This window comes from Vanessa atalanta, chromosome 19 (assembly GCF_905147765.1).
Source record: "Vanessa atalanta chromosome 19, ilVanAtal1.2, whole genome shotgun sequence".
Classification (NCBI taxonomy): Eukaryota; Metazoa; Arthropoda; class Insecta; order Lepidoptera; family Nymphalidae; genus Vanessa; species Vanessa atalanta.
The window spans coordinates 7,101,364-7,120,923 of NC_061889.1; the positions used below are offsets into that span (position 1 = coordinate 7,101,364).

At 32.3% G+C, this 19,560-nt stretch overlaps 3 protein-coding genes across 9 annotated transcripts in view; 2 read left to right on the top strand and 1 right to left on the bottom strand.

Annotated features, from left to right (window-relative positions):
- The first annotated feature begins 980 nt into the window (after positions 1-980).
- LOC125071581 lies at positions 981-4,846 on the top strand. The gene is made up of 4 exons (XM_047681903.1): positions 981-1,032; positions 3,604-3,836; positions 4,079-4,169; positions 4,569-4,846. The coding sequence occupies exons 1-4, from the start codon at positions 1,002-1,004 to the stop codon at positions 4,844-4,846; spliced, it is 633 nt and encodes a 210-aa protein (XP_047537859.1). The 5' UTR covers positions 981-1,001.
- Positions 4,847-5,161: 315 nt separating this feature from the next.
- Positions 5,162-10,950, bottom strand: LOC125071291 (another transcription unit protein). Its single transcript, XM_047681469.1, has 11 exons — positions 10,786-10,950; positions 10,433-10,529; positions 9,694-10,293; positions 9,516-9,616; positions 8,829-8,993; positions 8,269-8,447; positions 7,598-7,812; positions 6,848-7,010; positions 6,481-6,696; positions 5,700-5,856; positions 5,162-5,453 (listed from the first exon to the last, which is right to left on the bottom strand). The coding sequence occupies exons 1-11, from the start codon at positions 10,814-10,816 to the stop codon at positions 5,269-5,271; spliced, it is 2,109 nt and encodes a 702-aa protein (XP_047537425.1). The 5' UTR covers positions 10,817-10,950; the 3' UTR covers positions 5,162-5,268.
- An 880-nt stretch (positions 10,951-11,830) lies between these two features.
- Positions 11,831-19,560, top strand: part of LOC125071293 (tight junction protein ZO-2-like) — a 114,723-nt gene continuing 106,993 nt past the window's right edge. For all 7 annotated transcript variants that reach the window (XR_007119912.1, XM_047681471.1, XM_047681472.1 and 4 more), the window contains exon 1: positions 11,831-12,143. Coding sequence is in view for 6 of the 7 variants with exons in the window: in XM_047681471.1 (XP_047537427.1) it covers positions 11,852-12,143 (292 nt within the window). In the remaining variant the exon portion in view is untranslated. The remainder of the gene's footprint in view (positions 12,144-19,560) is intronic.

The window sequence follows — 19,560 nt, forward strand, 5'->3', positions numbered from 1 at the left end:
ACTGAGCGTCTGAATCATGCCACAAAACTCTCTCGTAGCATGGAACATACAAAAAAAAATTAATCATTTGCTAATAGTTCTAGGTCATTCTATTGATGATTATTGCTTGAAATCAAGTCCTCAACCGATGATAATAATTTTATTACATTACATTTGTCATTTGTCAATGTCGAATATGAGCGTAAGGTTTCTATATGTAACGTAAAGGGGGACTTAACATCGTTTTCATGTTCAGGGAGAATTCAAATCAATCTTTAATTACGTAATCCAATCAACAGTCACACTGTGTGACACTTGTAATATCAATATTATAGAAGTTACAAAGAGAAACAATTTTAAGTATTCGTTGTAAGTAAAAAATTATTTAATAGCATTTTTAGCTTGAGCTTACGTACTAATAAAACATTACCATTAACAAGTATTTTTCTCAATTTACTAAACTACAACATTATTTTCTTGGATCAACGACATCTTTGATCAGTTTTAAGAAAATTAAGCAATATGACCTCATTACTTGTTTTGTCATTAATTCAATAAAGAACATCTTTGTATGACTGTTCTAGTAACATCGTTACACATTAAATTTCACATATTTAACACGCATAATATATTTCCTATGACTATTTATAAGATACCTAGGTATGAATATTTTGTATAAGTTATGTCGAGTTTGCTTGTAACTAGTCCTTTTATTTACAAAAAAAAAACATATTCTTGATAGCGCCTACAATAACAAATAAAAAAATATTAACTCCGCTTTAAACAGTAAAAACAGATAATTAGTTAGTTAATTGATTTCATTTAATAAAAATTAGAGAATTAAATTGTATTTCTTTAAATCGAAATTTCATTAAACATTTATTTTTAACAAATTATTCAAGCGGTATCGTTTTCTGTCGCATTATTTCTATCAGTTTGTTTGTAACGTCGAAGATATGTACGCGCGTGTTTTGAAATTCGTCGCCCTTTTTACACACATTTTAACATCAACGTGTGTTCGAATGACAACACATAACGGACCGGATATCAAAAGTTAGTATAGCTGAATACGGTGATATATTTTTGGTACCCATTTGAATCCAACATATGTTTCCTTTAAACGATGAAAGTCTTCAAGGATTTTGAACGTTAAGTAATCGATTAAATATTATATTTGAATAGTAATCGATATCGGAATGATTTGTTAAATCTTTGTACAAAACTAGCGTACTATACCGGTATTGTTATATACTATATATGCGTGTTGCGTTCTTTCGTATGTTGTGTTTACTTGTCGTTTCGTATCATGCCGTAAACGACACTAAATGTCATGTCGAGTAGTGTCGTTTTATGTGTAGTGATGTGTCGTGCCAAGTCATAAAATTTCGTGTCATGCCGAGTCGTATTGGTTTATTTGTTATATTAATTATTAATGCTTAGCTGATATACATGTGGTAGAATTTCATCCTGCAGTTTTTATTATTAAGTTTTCCTTCAACATCGAGATATGAACTAAAGTATTAACATTTCTTTGAGATCAAAAAACAATGGTTCTTGTCCAGCCTGGTTGAACCCACAATCTTCGTTAAAAATTTAAGTGTTCAAGCTTCTAGGCCATCAATTGGAGACACACTGATAAAAATAGAGAAAACTAGCCTCTGTTAAGAAACTGATACTCTATTCATGCTCATAAAGGATCATGCGACATCATAGACCATCTCCAATATATGACTATCAACTTCCTAATATGAACTGTTTTCTTGATCGAAAAATCTATAAAATTTAAGTATTGGATATTTGAACCCAGGACCTCGAATTTGCAGTCTCATAAAATTTCAAATATTATACTAGTCAGCCACTAGCCCGACGAGGTTAAAAAACATTAAATTGGCCGATGTAGTTACTAAAATTCTTTCTCTGTTTCATTAAATTCACGCCAATTTCATTTTGATTTCTAGTTTATAGTTTTAAACAATGTTTCATTTTCAACGAATTATGACTTTAAAGTTTTATTTAGTAATAGAATTTTCTGTTTACTACTAATTTCAAATATTTTAATATATATTATTTACTCGTGTAAACTTTAAATAGATAAAAAAAATATGATTATATTTTGTAATAAAAAACACACACACTTGCTTATTTATGTTTTTAATACTGAGTGCTACGCTAATCTAGTAGCTATCATTATGACACAGATTCCGATGGACTGGGTTCAAATCTCGGGTTAGACCAAATAAACACCTAGTTGTCAATGTCAAAAATCTTGGGTGTACTTCCGTTCAGCCCGTACTACCGATTGATCTGAATTTTGGTTCACATAATTATATATTTTGACGCGCTGATAACGAATGTTATCTGCACCTTCCGCAGCGCCGAAGACGACACGAATCGAAATTCTGTTGATAAATATTGTAATAAAGCTCGAAATAGGTAATGGTAAGGTAAATGGTAATAACACCTTTTAATGAGCCTAATATTCGTAGAAAAGCTCTCCCTGCTAGCGAAAATAGTGGAGGTTGGCGAAATATATAGATTTTTGACCATTAATTTTTTTTATCAGAAATGATTAGGCTCTACACAATAATTGTATTGGACAAAATGTCTATCTTTTTATTTCCTATATTTTTTATAAATTATCGAATTATTTTCGATCATCGAAATCCACATGTTTACCAAAACTCAGATCAATCGGAGGTATGGGCTAAACGGAAATTAAACCAAAAAAAAGTAGAAATATTACAATGTTAACATTATATCAAATTAAAAAAGTAGTATAATTGTTTGTCATCTTAATCTCATCGTATTTGATTGGTAATATTATATATTATATTTGCCAGAACGCTAGAAGACTTTGTATGAGAAGAGGCCTGATCAAATCCGTCATAATTATTTAGACTAACTTAAAAAAGCTAAGCTAAAACAAGATTTATAAATTTAATAGCTATAACTAATCATACACTTACTTATTGAATATCAAAAAATCTACCATCGGTTCTCAAAGAAACACCTCACCCCGAAAAAACCCAGCGAAAGAAACTCAAAGTATTTTTGGATTCTTTATTAAACAATTTAAAGTAGCATTCCGAAGTTAAGACGATAGCGGTGTGTATAATCCTGTTTCTCATGAACTGAACACTGCTTCCTGAAGCACGTATAAGCCATGGAACCTGGCCTTTAATTATCTTTGGGCAGAATGCCATCCTTTAAATATGGTAATAAGAGGGATAGAATAAGATTAATATTCGTCAAGATTTTTAAGTACTCCGAAACTACCGCCCAATTTTGTTGTATTCCAGTTTGAAGGGTGAGTGAGTCAGTGTAACTGCCTCCACAAAAGACATAACATCTTACCTCCCGAGGTTGATGATTGAATTTTTTTATAGCTTAAGTGTCTATAGCCAGAACCCAGACGGGCTTGCACAAAGCTCTATCACTGAGTAAAATGTTATGTCTTACATCACCATAGTCTATGGGCGGTACTGACCACATATCATTTGGTAGTCCATTTGGTCGTCTATCTTGTATGACACAAACTTCGGTGGGTACCATCATTTGTGCATAATATTCTAACACATAATGTATTACCTGGTTTAGATAACAAGTTCCTGTTATTGTTTACAGGTAAATTTAAAGTAGAACTCAAACCATTACACATACCCACAGGCCTGGGCGACATCATTATTTTATCAGCGCCCATCATAAATAGTGAAACACTTTATTTCCTTAGCAAACCAAATGGCGACACTATGAAACTCAAATTAAACATAAGCCGTGACATGTTTGACTACAAAAAGTCATCAATTAATGACGATTATAATGACATCGTCATTCAATATATTCAAGGAAAAATTAAGGCTATAATAACTCCTATAAATAAGTACAAAATATTCAATCTTAATTATGGAAAAAACTGCCAAGATTATGACATCGTCATTCAATATATTCAAGGAAAAATTAAGGCTATAATAACTCCTATAAATAAGTACAAAATATTCAATCTTAATTATGGAAAAAACTGCCAAGATTTAACAGACATATTCAGAGAAAAAGAGAAGAGTTTATTAGCGAATGACTTTATGTTGGGACCGGCGAGGAGGATAACGGAAATTGGATACTAAGTGCCTATTATAAAGGAAATGATGGAGACTGGATTGAAGTGTTCCAAGTTATTACGGTGGAAATAACAGGTAACTTAAAAATTATGATTCACGTTTAGGTGTACGTTTTTTTTTATATCTTTTTAATATTAATATAATATATATTTAATTATTTTTTTGGCAAATAGGTCATGCGATTTAAAATGCCTGTAAAATTTAATTTATAGTAGTTGCATTTTTTTTTCATTTAATAATAATAAACACAATTAATAGAAATCGCCGAAAATATAATAAAAATCATTTTTCATCAAACAAGTTTTTTTTTAAATCGATAATCGATACTATATATTATCAATTAGTACCAATAAAATAATCGATAATTAAAACGTTACGTTGCCGCAATCACTAGTTGGGCAGGCTTTTATTTTTTTATTTTTATAAATGGCTATAAAATAGCGGTCTTCTTTTATACAGACTTTGAATTTTCAGAATCCATACCGACGTTTCCAACGAAACCTAAATTAGATGAAGGTAAAGATTTGGAACTGCGTTTTGCTTATCCTGTAAGAAATCTTCAAAGCTGTCAAATTACTGCCCCCAGGTCTACGTTTGACAGATTTTATGACAGAGATAGAAATAACTTAGATTCCTGTGGCTTCACTATACCGAATGTAACGAAGGACGACGAAGGTCTATGGCGAATAATTGGTGTGGGGAATATAGTGTACGAAGCTAACGTGTTTTTAGAGATAAATAAAAAATCCTGATAAAAAAAATCTATCTCGTTTTCAATCTGTTACTCTTTATAATTTTGAGAGAAGTTTAGACCAGTTTTAACACATATTTGTCTTGTTTTTGGAGACTATATTTATTGACATCTACTCATTTAACAGCGATCCTTGCTCATTATATGGGGAATTGTTTTTTTCGGTTTAAATGCAGAATAAGCTTTTATAATTTGGCGCAAGAGACTATTTTTATATATGCCCAAAGATTAACTCTGATATATTATATTGTCTGCTTCTTGACCTTTATTTAACGAGCTCCACTGTTAAGGGTTTTAAAACTTAATCCAACTATAATTGAGTAAATAATACATTTATTTTCAACTGTAATCAATAAATTTTACATCTAACTCTTATCCTATCATACTATATACATTCGTCAGGATCTTGTCTGTTTTTCGTATCTACTCGCTTCCACTGCCCGAACCCGACCCGCTCTGACTTCTCTGGGGGGTGTTCGCGTCTCCAGCTTCACTCCCTTCGTCGTCAGAGTCCTTCAGAGCCTTCGCCCTGTCCAGTCGTCTCGCCCGACGCGTTTCCACGTCGGAACCATCAGATTCAGACGAATAAATAGCAGCACCGGCTGTCGCTGGAAATGAAAAATAAATAAAAATAATTAATTTAAAACCAATTTATACGAATAAAGATCACAAACGCACACCAGTCGGGTGCCACCCGCGCTGGGGACGCGACCTAATCAGTAGATACCGGGACAAGTGATGGACAAATCTATATTCATTCTTGAGACTACGAGCGTGGGAACTGATCTTTCGTCGATACGTGTACTGCTCATCGATGAGAGATAGTGATATGGACATATCTGCAGTGCGCTCACCCTTCTGGCCCTGCTTGTACTTGTTCTTGATGGCGGCGAGCGACACGCCGCCCTCGTCCTCCGAGTCGTCGTGGCGCGCCGCCCGCGCCGCCGCGCGCCGCTTGGGCCGCCCGCTGGCGCGCGAGCGCATCGCGGCGCGGAGCTCCATCTCCTCTTTCTGTAGTTTAGTCTCATTATAGTGTACCTCGTTGGTTAGTGTGACGTTTTCGTTGGTTAGTTATTTATTACATGTTTGATACCTACATATATTAATAAGAAGTCACCGGCGCCCACGGACATTGCCTCCTTAGAGATGTTAACCATACCTTATATCATCAATGCGCCACCAACCTAGGGAACTAGGATGCTATGTCCCTTGTGCCTTTAGTTACACTCGCTCATTCGGCCTTTGAACACAAATCTACTGAGTATTGCTGCGGTGATATAATGTACTTTATTGACATACTCTGTAATTAAAATTGTGAAAAATAGTAACTGCTGAGTTACTCGTGTACGAGACTGGCGACTTTCTGGGCAAAATATACTTTCCAAACCGGTAGTGGCTTTACATTTAATTCAACACTGCAACATGACGATTCAATACTGCCTTTATGACAGCCTACTCGAATAAAGAATATTTTGATTTTGATGGGCTTGAACAATGCCCTATCATCAAGTAAAAATAGTTCCTATTAAATATACGATTAAGCTACCAGTAGGTATCATATATCACTTTTTTTTTTATAAAGTAACACTGAGAAACCTCGATTAGAAACTTAGTAATTAATAGCAGCTAATGCACCTTGAGCTGGTACTTCCTATCCGCGTCGGGGTCGCTTCCGACTTGTGACAGTATCTTGATGGCCGACGTCTTGGTGGAGCGATCCGCGGCCGACAGCGTCATCTTTCGGTGAGTGAAGGAGTCCGTGGAGTGGGGTCGGAACGAGAGCTTGGTGCGGAACACCGCCTGCCCCTGCAGACCTGTTCCCTGTCTGACGAACAGATGGTTGTGGTCGCCCTGGAAAAATCAAGCATTAAAGTCTTACAATGAATTCCTCTTATCCAAAAAAATCCAAATATATTTAAAAAAAAAAGCAATTTGATAAATTGACCATGAAAAAGATAAATTATTATAAGATACCTAATATAGTAGTAATATTTCAACTTACATGTAACGGTTGTTTGTAAACATCAAAAATTTCTGAACCGAGATGCAGGGACATGCTGCCGTCAGACCATTTCACCATACGAGCATTTGATTCCTTAACTGCATTGCCTTCTTTATCAAAAACAGTTCGCCAACGCATTGTGTTCTCTACTTTCAATTTCAATCTGTAAACAAGATTAGTCATTATTACAAATTATATGGAACCCGGAAAGGGGCGGAGCTAAACATCCCTTGTAATGATAACGTATGATTTTGGGAGGAGTTGAGACTGCATTTCGTAAAATCACTATCGGTGTTCGGTATGAAGCAGATATATTAATATTTTCATAGTGACATAATATTGGTGACAATATAGTTGAATTTTTAATTTAACTAAACTTAGGTATTATTACATTTTCTGTAAATACAAATTAATTTTACTATATATAGGTTATAGTAGAAAGCGTCAAGAAAACTCGACGAAAGGGACAGCCGGTTTAAGCAACCGAGTTTATATTATCATTTATTTCATAAAATATACGAGGCGAAAGAAAGTACGTAAACGTTCGTAAAGTACACACAAACATCTATACCTTCAATTTTTAAGGTAAAATCAAAATATAATATACATATTACATAAATATTTTTACAAAATATGTTCAAATAAGAAGTTTAGGATATAAGTACATTTCATTTGAAATGTTTTCATTAAAAAGCTACGAGCTCTCATAATTTATCCCTTCTAAACTAATTGTAATGAATTAAACCTCACCTTGCTCGACCTTCTTCGTCCAGTGTTTCCTCTTCGTCTATTTCATCTTCATACGTGCTGGGGTCATAAGGCCTAGTCTCAACTGACAGAAAGTTAGGTAGTTTTACAAAATGTAGCTCTTTTCCTAATTCTGTCCATATCTTGGGCATATCTACATCAATGCGAGTTTCTGGAATTTCCACTTCTTCTTCTTCTTCCGGTTTATCTCTAGCTTCCTGTACATAAATATTTATTTTAAATTAATTATTTGCTGGCTTTAAAGGCTGTCGAGCTGCTCTTGGGGAATGCAATTGTTTTTGAATTGCACTTAGGTAATAAAATAAATTGATATGGCTACTCTGTTCCGCCAGGATCGTGGCTCAGTTCTACGATATCAATTATTATATTTAAGTATATTCATATATTGAGATTTATTCCCTCGAAAATTTTTCAATAGCTGCCTGGTCTTTGAGAGCTGGAAGTGTATACATTGGTAAACATACACGTTGCGTCTGATCTTCTGATCATAACAGATTTGCGGTCCCATCGGATTATGAGAGTCATGGGATAAAGAGTGCATCTGTATTTATGCCTGTATGTGAACAGAAAAATGCACACATACATGATAGCAAAAAAAAATTACAATGCAATAATCTTCAAATGGTACTTTCTATAAAATAAAATGTACTCACCTCGTCACCGCTTCCCCTGGCTTCATCACCGGACCGCCTCTCATCGTCAGATCTACCTCGACTGCGGCTGCGAGACCGCGAGCGTGATCTTGATCGCGACCTTTCTGACTGCTTATCACCGTCACCCTCGTCTTCCGTACTGATATCAGAAGCGTCACCGAACAACGCATCAGCTGTGACTGTGATTGATGTGATGAATTCAATGAATTACTTTATGACATATATGGAGATAACATTTTTGGTACATCCGATCAATTATAGATGAATATTAAAAGAAAAAATTAAGACATTAATGGTGATGAGATTTTTATAAAAATATAAAGACTGTAGGGCGAGGGCCAAAACAAAGTTCAATCCACAAAAGCTGACATACTGAGAGAGCAAATTCGCGCGACTCTGAGATTAATCATCCTTGAATTTTACAATGTATAGCGGTTGTTATTGTTGTTAAAGAGTTATATGTGTGCAATATAGTATTTGCACACAAATAAATCTACTACAATAAAACTACTTATTTCTTTTTTAATCTTCTCAATAAAAAAAAGTGGAAAAACACTTACCAGTGTCAGTCTTTTCTTGATTTTCATCATCTGAATCGACCAGCTTCTTGGACTTTTTCTTAGTAGGCTTATTACTGGTATCCGAACCACTATCCGATCCCTTCTTACGTTTTGACCCAACATCACTCTCTGAATCTGATAAAACTGCTCGTTTTTTCTTTTCACCTAGAAACAAAATTATTCATAATAATCAAAGAAGGCTTGTTTCATATATTTTAATATATTTAAAAAAAAAAACAAAGTTGATGCAATGTTACCTTCCAAAATAGATACTTGCCAGTATCTAAAAAAAATATAAAACCTTCGAAGTCTTGTGTTACACTGGCTTAATCAACATTCAAACTAGTTTACAGTACAAAGTATATCTGTTTAGATGTTAAATAACTGGTGAATAACCATTCAAACAAGCTAGCACCAAGCTTTACACAAACAATAAGTAAAAGTCACATGAAAAAGCAATTCAACAAGAGAGGTTCTGCGCAGATGAACAGCTTAAAGTGCTTTTTGAGGCACAACTACTTTTAGCCTCGGAATGTATCATTGTCAATTCCTTAACTACAAGCTTCAACCTAGTTGGCCTATAATGGATTTTGAAACTAGAACCTCGGGTCTATATCCTTATAAGATAAGCAACAAAACAATAAGGTGATTACACATATTTATAATGAATTGAAAAGTGGAACTAACCTTCGCCATCAGAAGGGTTGGAGCTTTTAGAACGAGACCTTGATCGACTTTTAGACTTAGATTTACTCCTTGATCTTGACTTGGAGTGCCTGGAACCTGACCTGTAACAAAATACTAAAATATTACATTATATCCTTATAACCCGCATATAATTTCAGGTTAGGTAGGAAGTAAGTACCTTGATCTACTTTTAGATTTTTCTTTAGCATCATCATCATCAATCATCAAGTTTGGCGAGTTTGATCTGCTATCGGCAACATCCTGTCTAGCTACAGGACTTTTTGATCTCGAAGAAGCACTACCTGATCGTGATCTAGATTTTCTACTTTTTGGACTACCACTAACAGAGCGGGATCGACTTTTAGCACTTTGAGATTTATGACTTGGAGAAGGAGACTGTGATCTGGATTTTGGACTTTGAGATCTAGATTTGGGGCTTTGTGATCTGGATTTAGGACTCTGTGATCGTGACTTTGGACTCTGACCTCCAGATTTTGGACTGCCTGACCGCGAACGAGCACTACCAGATCGTGACCTAGCACTTCCAGACCCACTTCTAGATCTAGATTTTGAAGCTCTTGGACTTCCTGAGGCCTGAGATTTAGGACTTGAAGATCCAGACTTGTTACTATGAGCTGAACCAGATCTATTTGATGGAGCTGGAGAGTTTGATTTACTGCGAGAAGCATTTGATGCATTTGAAGACTTCCTTGATCGGCCTGACCTGTTAGACTTAGGTGATTCGCTTGCTGATTTTGGTGGACTTCTAGAAACTGATCTGCAAATTTATAAATATACAATTATGAGTAGCTTTCTTAGACTAATTGTAAGAATATAATAATTTTCAAATTTTGTGTTAAGCATTGAATCTTCATTTATATTTTAGGGAAAAGTAGTAGCAAGTAATTCTAATATACCTAGATTGACTGCCTTCTTTCCCAGATGGTGCAGGACTAGGGCTCTTACTGCGACTAGCACTAGAGCCACTGTCAGAATCTGATCCAGAATCTGTATCTGAAAATTTTCTAAGGTTATTGATCACAATTTATAGTTAATAACGATTTGTAAATAGCATGAAATGGGATCCAACATAACGCATATGATTTTAAATTTTTTCTTTTTTAGAATAATATACAATCGCTATGAATCTGGCAGGCTAAAAACAGTTATTAAAACGTATTCATAGCGATTTGTTTTTATTTAGTAAAGCATTAATTCAAATAGTCTTTTTTATTTTAATCATGGTTCAATTAAAATATTTATGTCTTACCAACCGCCGCTCCTCTTTTTGCTGGCGCCATTCTGGCGTATAAAAATTAAAACTTTCACCACTTTTTTATCACAACTATCAATTCAAAATATCTGAGATGAGTGTTTGTAGCTTACGTTAAGGTTATACTCATATCCATAGCATAGCAAATGCTACTTCAGATAACTTCACTCCGAACTACGACTCGTAAACCGACATTTTTATGTCAATGTCAAAATCAAAAATGTAACTTCGCTTTTGACAACATTAACGAAGTTCATACCAATTCACTCAATGTATGTTGATTATTCGTTACTTTAAAATATTTTAATTACATAATTTTTGTTTTAAAATAAGATTAAATATGAAAAAAATACTTATAGTATATTATATTTTATACTAAATTGTTAGGTTAGGTTTAAATATTAACAGCCCATATTACGTATAAGTAGACCGTTAATATTAATAAAATTAAATCAACAGTAAAAATTAGGTATACAATACTTTACAAAAAATATTTATTTTTCTACATTATATTCTTATAAGCTCTTGATTATTTCCAATAATCGGTCGTCATTTTATTTAAATTTTTGTGAAATTTTCTTTGTACTCATATAGGATTGATAGCATAACTGCTTATTTTTTTAAACATATACAATATTAAAAAGTGTTAAGTCAATTAGAAAAGTTACAATAAGGGTTTAATATTAAATAATATAGACATTTTAAGAATTTTACGTCGAATATTTTGTTATTGGACAGTTTATTATGAAAAATGTTGTTTGATGAGTTTTTGCTATGAAATATTATGAATTAAATTAAACATTTAAATGCAAAACATTGACTTTCATTAGTTAAAATAATAGAAACCTTATTTCAGATAGAAAATAACCGTCTATTTCAAGTGGCTTATCTCACTGCAAGCTGTTACATACTCTTTTACGTTGCACTAAAGCTTATAACTTAGTTTAAATTACTTCCCTACTTGAGCAAGTTACGGCGATCGCTTGCATCTGTTCTTACTGAATGGACGTATTCAATGGCAACCATTTTTTCTTCCGGCACCACCGGGCACGTTAGTCGAACGATGGCGGCCGTAGCAGACGTGTGTGCTGGCCTCGCGCAACATAAGGCTGTATTATTACGAGAACTCTGTGACACAAATGTATTAGATGTACTCGTAAAAAAAGGTATTTTCAGCGTAAACGAACTCGAAGTGATTACAAGTGCAGTTGACAGTGATAAGTGTAATTATTTTATAGAAGTTGTTAGTAAACAAAGTGGTGTAAAGTTAAGGGATCTGTGCGCTATACTTTACAACGAATGTCCGAAACTAGCTAAAGAATTGATGTATGATAGGCAGAGATACGTTATAAATGGTAAGTTTTGTTTTATAATTTCATAATCAAAATTATATATTTGTTTGTAATTATTTTTATCGTGAATCAAAGTAAGTCAGTTATTATTTTTAGAAGCTTTGTGTATACAAAGTTTAGTTATTAGATATCTTGATATTTTATTACGATTGTTTTTGAAATTGAAGACAAATTAATTAGTTGCATAAATATGCAATACAAATAATATTACGCCGGTTAACGTAGTAATAATTGCTTGTAACGCTGAAAAGTTTGATCGCTGCGAGCTGGGTAATGGGTTCAAATAACTGTAAAGTTATCAAAATGTATTATACTTATCAACAGTATTTTTTTTAATATCAGCAGTATTTATTGTATATGGACGAATATTATTTAAATATTTTGATTAGGGGAAAAAATTGGATTAGATTAAAATTTTCTTTTTATAAATCTAATATCTCAAATACCTCATTGAAAGTAACATTACATTACATTAGCAGACCGTTAATGTCCCACTGCTGGGATAAAGGCCGCCTCTCCCTTTGAGGAGAAGGTTTGGAGCATATTCCACCACGCTGCTCCAATGCTGGTTGGCGGAAGTTAAAAGTAAAATCTGAACAAAAGACAATATTTTTGCAGTTTGCCACGACTGATACAAAGTAACAGACCAATTGCACAGAATACCCACCTACTATTCAACATAGTGATTTAACTTTTAAAATATGTACATTAATTTTAATATTAAAAAATAAGTTGTAAGGACTTTATGTCCACGCAATCATCAATCAGTCAATTTCATCGTAGTTTGTTAAAATTTCAAAATTATTATTGATTACGATTGATTATTGACGAACAAGTTTCCTTATATAGAGCAATAGTTGATAGGTTCTTTCAAAATTATGCTCACGATCGTAATAAGGTTTAGTTGTGTGGTATGGTTATTAATACGTATTATTGTACACCACATACCAACGATGCATTTAAGTGTTTTGGACTGAATAATAAAACTAATTGTGTAGTAACACGGGCGATCTCCTGAGACCGCTCTCTTCAAACAATGTAAATTAACTGTGGTTAACCATATAAATAACTTAAATAAATATGTTGAGGACATACTACTACTACTACACGTTAATATAACCATTAAAATGTATCATTTATGTCTATGATCGCGATTTATTTTTTGCTAATACCTTCATATTTTAATCTACATATTTTTATTAACTGATTTGATGATTTATTCTTTTGTCTTTTTTAATTTCATTGTTGTCTTCTGTTTTATTTAAAATTTCATTTATATCCAAATTTCTAAGTGCCGAATGTTTCATAAAAGTAACACATAACCCATCCAAACATAACTTTGATTGATAAATTGCATGTCGATTGTCCAAAAGAAGGGGAGAGTGGAGATAAATAAATATACAAACAACTCAACACTGACAAATCGACTCTATTTAAAAAACTTTTAGGTTTAAATTGATATAATCCGTATATAGACCGCGAAATAGTAGAACTTTATTATAATTTATAGTCTATGCGGGCACGTTCGGAAATTGACCCCTCCTTTGTCCAACCAATCTTCTAGCGATTTTACCAATTCACTGATTTGGTTTTAAATGACTCATTTTGTACATTTTGTTCGCCTACAAAGTATAAACAGCAATTTACTACGACGAAGTATTCTTGTATTGATTATTAAATTTATGATATTTGCAGATAAAAATAAATATTTGTGCATTAATAAAAAACTTTGGTATGTTCAATTCTCAATCGAGATTTACAAAAGTCATGTTATACTTTTAAAATCTAATATTCTAAACGTTTTTATCAACCAGATAAAAGTGTTTGTACTCGTATGTTATTTGACCGTCTTTTGTTTGACACAAAAAGTGCGACGAACCCGCGGCGACGATTGTCTCGTTATGGTGTTGTTCTTAGAATTTAAATCATAACGGTTCGATTCTTAGAATAAGACATCATTATTTTGACATGTGTTTATATTTTTAAAGTGAAAATAGACCTTTACGGCAGTTCCGGTGTATGCAAGTGTTATGTTAGATTAGTGAAGTTTTTTTGAAAATATGTATATTCAATTGAACATAAGCAATCAGACGATAAGCAACCTACCTATTTATTTAATTTAGGTCTGTATGATCCAAAATAATCCACTAACAAGTTTCCTATGGACTTGAGGCCGTAAAAATATGAAACCAAATTAAAACCGTATATATATAGAAATTTCTGATCAAATGTATGTATGTATGTAAAAAAATATATAAATTTTTTCATGGTTGTCTCTAAAACTATTATTATATACCTATATCTACTTATATGAAATCGTTTGTTCTGACTGACCACCAATGAACATTTAAAATTACCAACTACAAAAATAAATTTGGAACATACCTTAGATTTATTTTATAACGCAGCATCCGCTTACCTTAGTAAGAACTTAACTTTGTATGAATATTACCTGTATGAAGTTGGGCGGGCGACTTGTTCTATCATATTTATTTAAGGTATCAAATCAATTATTTTTTTTGTGGCGTAGGTAGGTACTTGAGATTTGGTTAAGACTTAAGACATACTATGAAATGAGTCATATTATTCAAGGTTATGTTTAAATGACACAAGTGTCATTTATAATTAGACACGCAAAATTTAAATTGCCCACAAATGCTTAATAAGTAGTAGGTAAATATTAAATACGTTTAAGTTTACAATACACACATATTTTTAAAATTTTGTTAAGTAGTTTTTATGGCTACCTCAATTTGGTTTATCGAATTGTAAAAAGATTTGATTATAGAGTATATTTTAGAGTGAATTTCCTCTAAATAGTAAACATGTTATTATAATTTATAATAAATTGAAATGTATGCATTGTTAAAAAAAAAACTTCTTTTCGTATTGGAATATTATAATATAAATCATTTCATTACACGTTTTCTCTGATTTCTTATTTAATCAATTATATTCGGAAACAATTTAACGTACGCACGAGTAGACACGGACCTCCTTCCGAATTATTTTGGGATGGAAGTCATGCCTGCAGAATCAATTTTAGTTCAGTTCCCACAGATAACGCAATACTTTATGATAATTATTATTTACCAATAATGAACAAATATAACATTACTACCGACCGAACTATTATAGACGATAACATATTCAAATAATCTATTAATATTCGTCTTAGAATTAAATACCTAGTTTCTTTAAAACCCTATTATTAACCAATTCATACCTCTATAAATAAAATAGTCTGTTAGGCATCTTAATAATAATGGAAATCTACGCCGAAAAATATTTCAAATTAAAAAAAACTTGAAGGTGAAAATAGATAGATCAGTTCAATGATGTTTGATGTTGATTACCTTTCCTTTTTGTTTTGCCATTGTTTCATTGTTATAATAATATCGAGCGTAAATATAAAAAAATAACAACTAGTTTTAAGTTTAATTTAAAAATAAAACTTTATGGCAAGTCGGAGTTTTCTAAAGAAATAACTATTTTAAGGTTTTTTTTTTTTCATTTAAAAACAGCAATGCACCTTGTATTGCTTGTAACCTTACTAAGGTACTGAGTAACCTATGATATTCCCTCTATGATGATTTCAAATACTGTTAAGAACACAATGTTGTCTTGACGTATTTTTGGTATCAATTGTACTTTCAAAATAGGTAAAATTAACATCTTCGTTCTTGTCTTCTTTAGAATACTTGGCTGATTATTTTTCAAAAAAGCGCTCGCAGGAATAAATTTATCAATAAAGATTGACTTTCTAAAATTGTTCTAAGAAATAAAATGTAACTAATACCTTTTTTTTATATATATTATAATTGGTCCACAGAATTTTAAGTATGTTATTTTAATATGCCTGAATTTCATTGCCAAGCAGCATCACAGAAATTTTGTAACTAATTCCATGAGTATGTTTAGTCTTTTCCGAGGGTAGTCCTAGGATGTGGTCAGTGGTTTACAGAATGGTGTGTACTGACTTCCTGTCTACACAATGTACCTTTTATCTTGAAGAACAATACTTTTCTAATTATGATAAAAGTTCTACCATGTTCTCTGATTATCTTGTTAAATCTATAACTTTATTATAAAGTATAGTATAGTAAGTATATAGTTTTTTTATGTATACGATTACCGAGCGAGTTACATTCATAAGTATTTTTATTTTAATGCAAATTTGGAATATAAATAAATTAAATTAGGTTTGAATAAATATATTTATATTTCACGTTTATTAAACCGTGGACGCAACTAGTCCAAAATAAAACGAACCAGTGATTTTTTAACCTGGATTTTATTTTGGATTCAATTGCTCAGTGATGTTATATTATATGTGATTATGTTGGTGCTATTGGCAGTCCGTTTGCTCGATAAAGTAATTAGATGCGCCGATGTTTGTGCCATGACAAAGCTTCATTAAAGTGACCAGCCATTATCAAAATTGTGCTGAGATAGAAATATTTTTTAAATTGGTTTTAATTAGCTTTAAGTATTATTTATTATATCATAGTAAAAATAATTTGTTATGTTTTTTTTTAAATTACTCTTGTAAATAAATAAGCGTTTTTGAATTGACTGTTAGTGACTAGATCTAATCATTTATAAAGCCTCGTCCCTCCAATTATCAGCGTACGTTACAATATACATACATGTAAGTATCTATCTTTTATTTAAAGATCTTACGTAATACAAATGCAATACTTACTTACTGTGCAATGTGTATACAGTTTGTTAAAGGTGTAGTTATCATAGGCATATTATTTATATATACATGTATAAATAAATTATACATACGTAGATACTTAGATAGGCCTCGTTATTTTAAATACAAGCTTTTTATTATTTAAACGAATTCTTTTTTTAATTGCATTATTTATAGTATTAAAAACTTATTTATATTACATATACAGTATCTGTGGTACGCGGCGAATACTGGCTGGTTATAACCAAAAGCATTATTATTATTTAAAAAAAAATCACGTTAATGCTTTGTATAGGTAGTTATTACCGTTGTTATGTCATTGCGTGTTGCACTACGAGGGCCATCTAATAACGTAATAATCGTAATATTTTTTTCAAATATATGACATACCAGTCTTACACACTATTTCATAATTAGCTAGATGTTAATAAGCATGTAAAATATCGCGTGTTAGTGACGCGCCTCTGGTCATATTACTCTGTACTTATATTAAAATTACCGAGTTTTATTTTAACTTGCAACACTTATATTAATACAGTTCTTCTATTAATAATACGCCTAATAAATACAAATAAGTAAATATTAATATAACAGTGTTCATGTACTTACATGTTAATATTGGTAGTTACGTAATTAATTTCCCTTGATTCGTTGTTTTTCCTTTTCTTTTTTTTTACCGTAAAGGTTGTAAGTGTAATGTTTCTGTAAAGTCCATACTATGAATACATTTAAGTATAAAAAATGTCTCAGGACTATAGATCTAAAAAACTTCCTATATTTGTACGTTCATACTTATACATATTTGAACACCAATCATTTTATTACGATGATTACATGCTAATGAAGTGAATCTTCACAAGCTTATGATAATGAATTATTCATAAAATTATTTTTTACATATATAATAACAATTCAATTAGGTTTTAGCTAGCTTAGGTAAATTAATTCGAAGTTACGTACTAATCGGAGCTAACTAACTTCAAGGTAAAATATTACTGAAGATTTGATATAATCTACATTTTGTAAGGGTTTTGGCGCGAAACGGATTACTCAACAAAATTATAGTAACTGTACTAAATAGTATTAAAGGAATGCCAATATATACAATTGCTTATTAAGGTTAATTTTGCAGTGTTAATTATGATTAAGAACTCAATGTGTACTCATTTATATACTTAGCGCGTGATACATCACGAAGTAATAAATACACTTATCCTTTATTATTTTCCTTTTTCATATTATAGGAAAATTAGTTAGTAGCCTCCATGGGAAGAGGGGAGGGACCTGGTATTGGGTACCCTATTTTCTTATCTGTAACATTGACAAAGTGTATTCAGAATTCCAAGATGATCGGTCGAGTAGATAATGAGTGAAGCAAACAAATATATAGAAACAGCATTTTTTAATATTTATTTAGGAACCCTTTGATACAGGAAAACAACAATAATAATAACATAAAGAAGTATCCCTAATAACATAAAGAAAGTAATAAATGTTACAGTTCAGAAAAAACATTACATCCGAGAATGCCAAGACAAAATGCGGACGTGTACTTGTAGTATTACGACTTCCATTGCAGTATAAAGTACGGACAGTATGAATCATTTGTTTTATAACGCGAAACAGTCCTAGTTGTTTCGTCTAACATCGCCAGAGTAAATGTATATACGTGATACACATAGAAATGTTCACCAACATATCAAATGCCTCTAAGCTGTAACAGGCGCATGTAATGTAAAGCTCCAAGCAGGAATGCATCTTCGCTCCGTCCGTCTGTAACGTGTCAATGTAAGGGCTTGCGCACATAAACGCGATGCAATGTCGCAAAGCCAAAATCTGCGACACCGCCGCCGCTCGTATTCTCGGATAAACTGTAACATGATTACGACATACACACATTTTTTACTATTATTTTAATTGATCTTAAGATTGCTTGATTGATGCCTGCCGTAAAATTAAGAACGCCTATTACGATCATACACGAAATAATACGTCCACAGAGCTCAAAATTATAGGACGTATAGTAATCATGGCCAAAGAACGTAAGTCGTAAGTCGCGTCGTAATTCGCAACGCTAAAAAACGTCGCGTCGCGATCCGCTCTTGTGTGTCGGCCTTAATGTATGCTCATTATTGTATCCCTATTTGATAGATTATACGCGAATGCTCTTGCTTTTAACAAAATCCGTTCTTTTAGTCACAGTCGTGTAAGAATGAGATTAATGTGAACTTGAAAAGGATTGCCAGGAGATTATTATATGATTGGAATCGTGTCTGTCCATTCGTCATAGACACGTGACAACTTCTTGCACATTACGTCTAGGTAACATAGAGGTATAATAATTTCACGGTCGAGGTATAACTTATGTGTAAATCTTTGAATGATGAGGAGTAGATGGCGGAGAAAGCTTAGGAAATCTTGGTCGACGATTTCTACTTAAGCTTTTCTAAGCCCCCTACACAGTACACAGTGTATAAAAAACAGCTTTTTCGGTTCACTTGTATTTTGAAATGTACGTAATGATTGGATTATAATAAATTAATATTTAGTTCGTATATAATTGCGAATAGGTTTGAAAATATACATATTAATTGTTGGAAGTAATGTAATTATTATTCAAATGTTTATGTTAAACTAGATATTTGGTTAGAATTCTCGATTCATTGAGTTTTAGTCGAAGGTCATGCATGTTTCTAATATCGGTCCTACGAAAACAAT

Excerpts from the sequence above, each read along its gene's own strand:
- LOC125071581 (XM_047681903.1), top strand. The coding sequence starts at position 1,002 with ATGACAACACATAACGGACCGGATATCAAAA. Across the intron at positions 1,033-3,603 it reads TAACGGACCGGATATCAAAA|GTAAATTTAAAGTAGAACTC; the intron begins GTTAGTATAGCT and ends TATTGTTTACAG. Across the intron at positions 4,170-4,568 it reads TATTACGGTGGAAATAACAG|AATCCATACCGACGTTTCCA; the intron begins GTAACTTAAAAA and ends TTGAATTTTCAG.
- LOC125071291 (XM_047681469.1), bottom strand. The coding sequence starts at position 10,816 with ATGGCGCCAGCAAAAAGAGGAGCGGCGGTTG. Across the intron at positions 7,813-8,268 it reads CCAGGGGAAGCGGTGACGAG|GAAGCTAGAGATAAACCGGA; the intron begins GTGAGTACATTT and ends ATTTATGTACAG. Across the intron at positions 5,454-5,699 it reads GTACAAGCAGGGCCAGAAGG|CGACAGCCGGTGCTGCTATT; the intron begins GTGAGCGCACTG and ends TTTCATTTCCAG.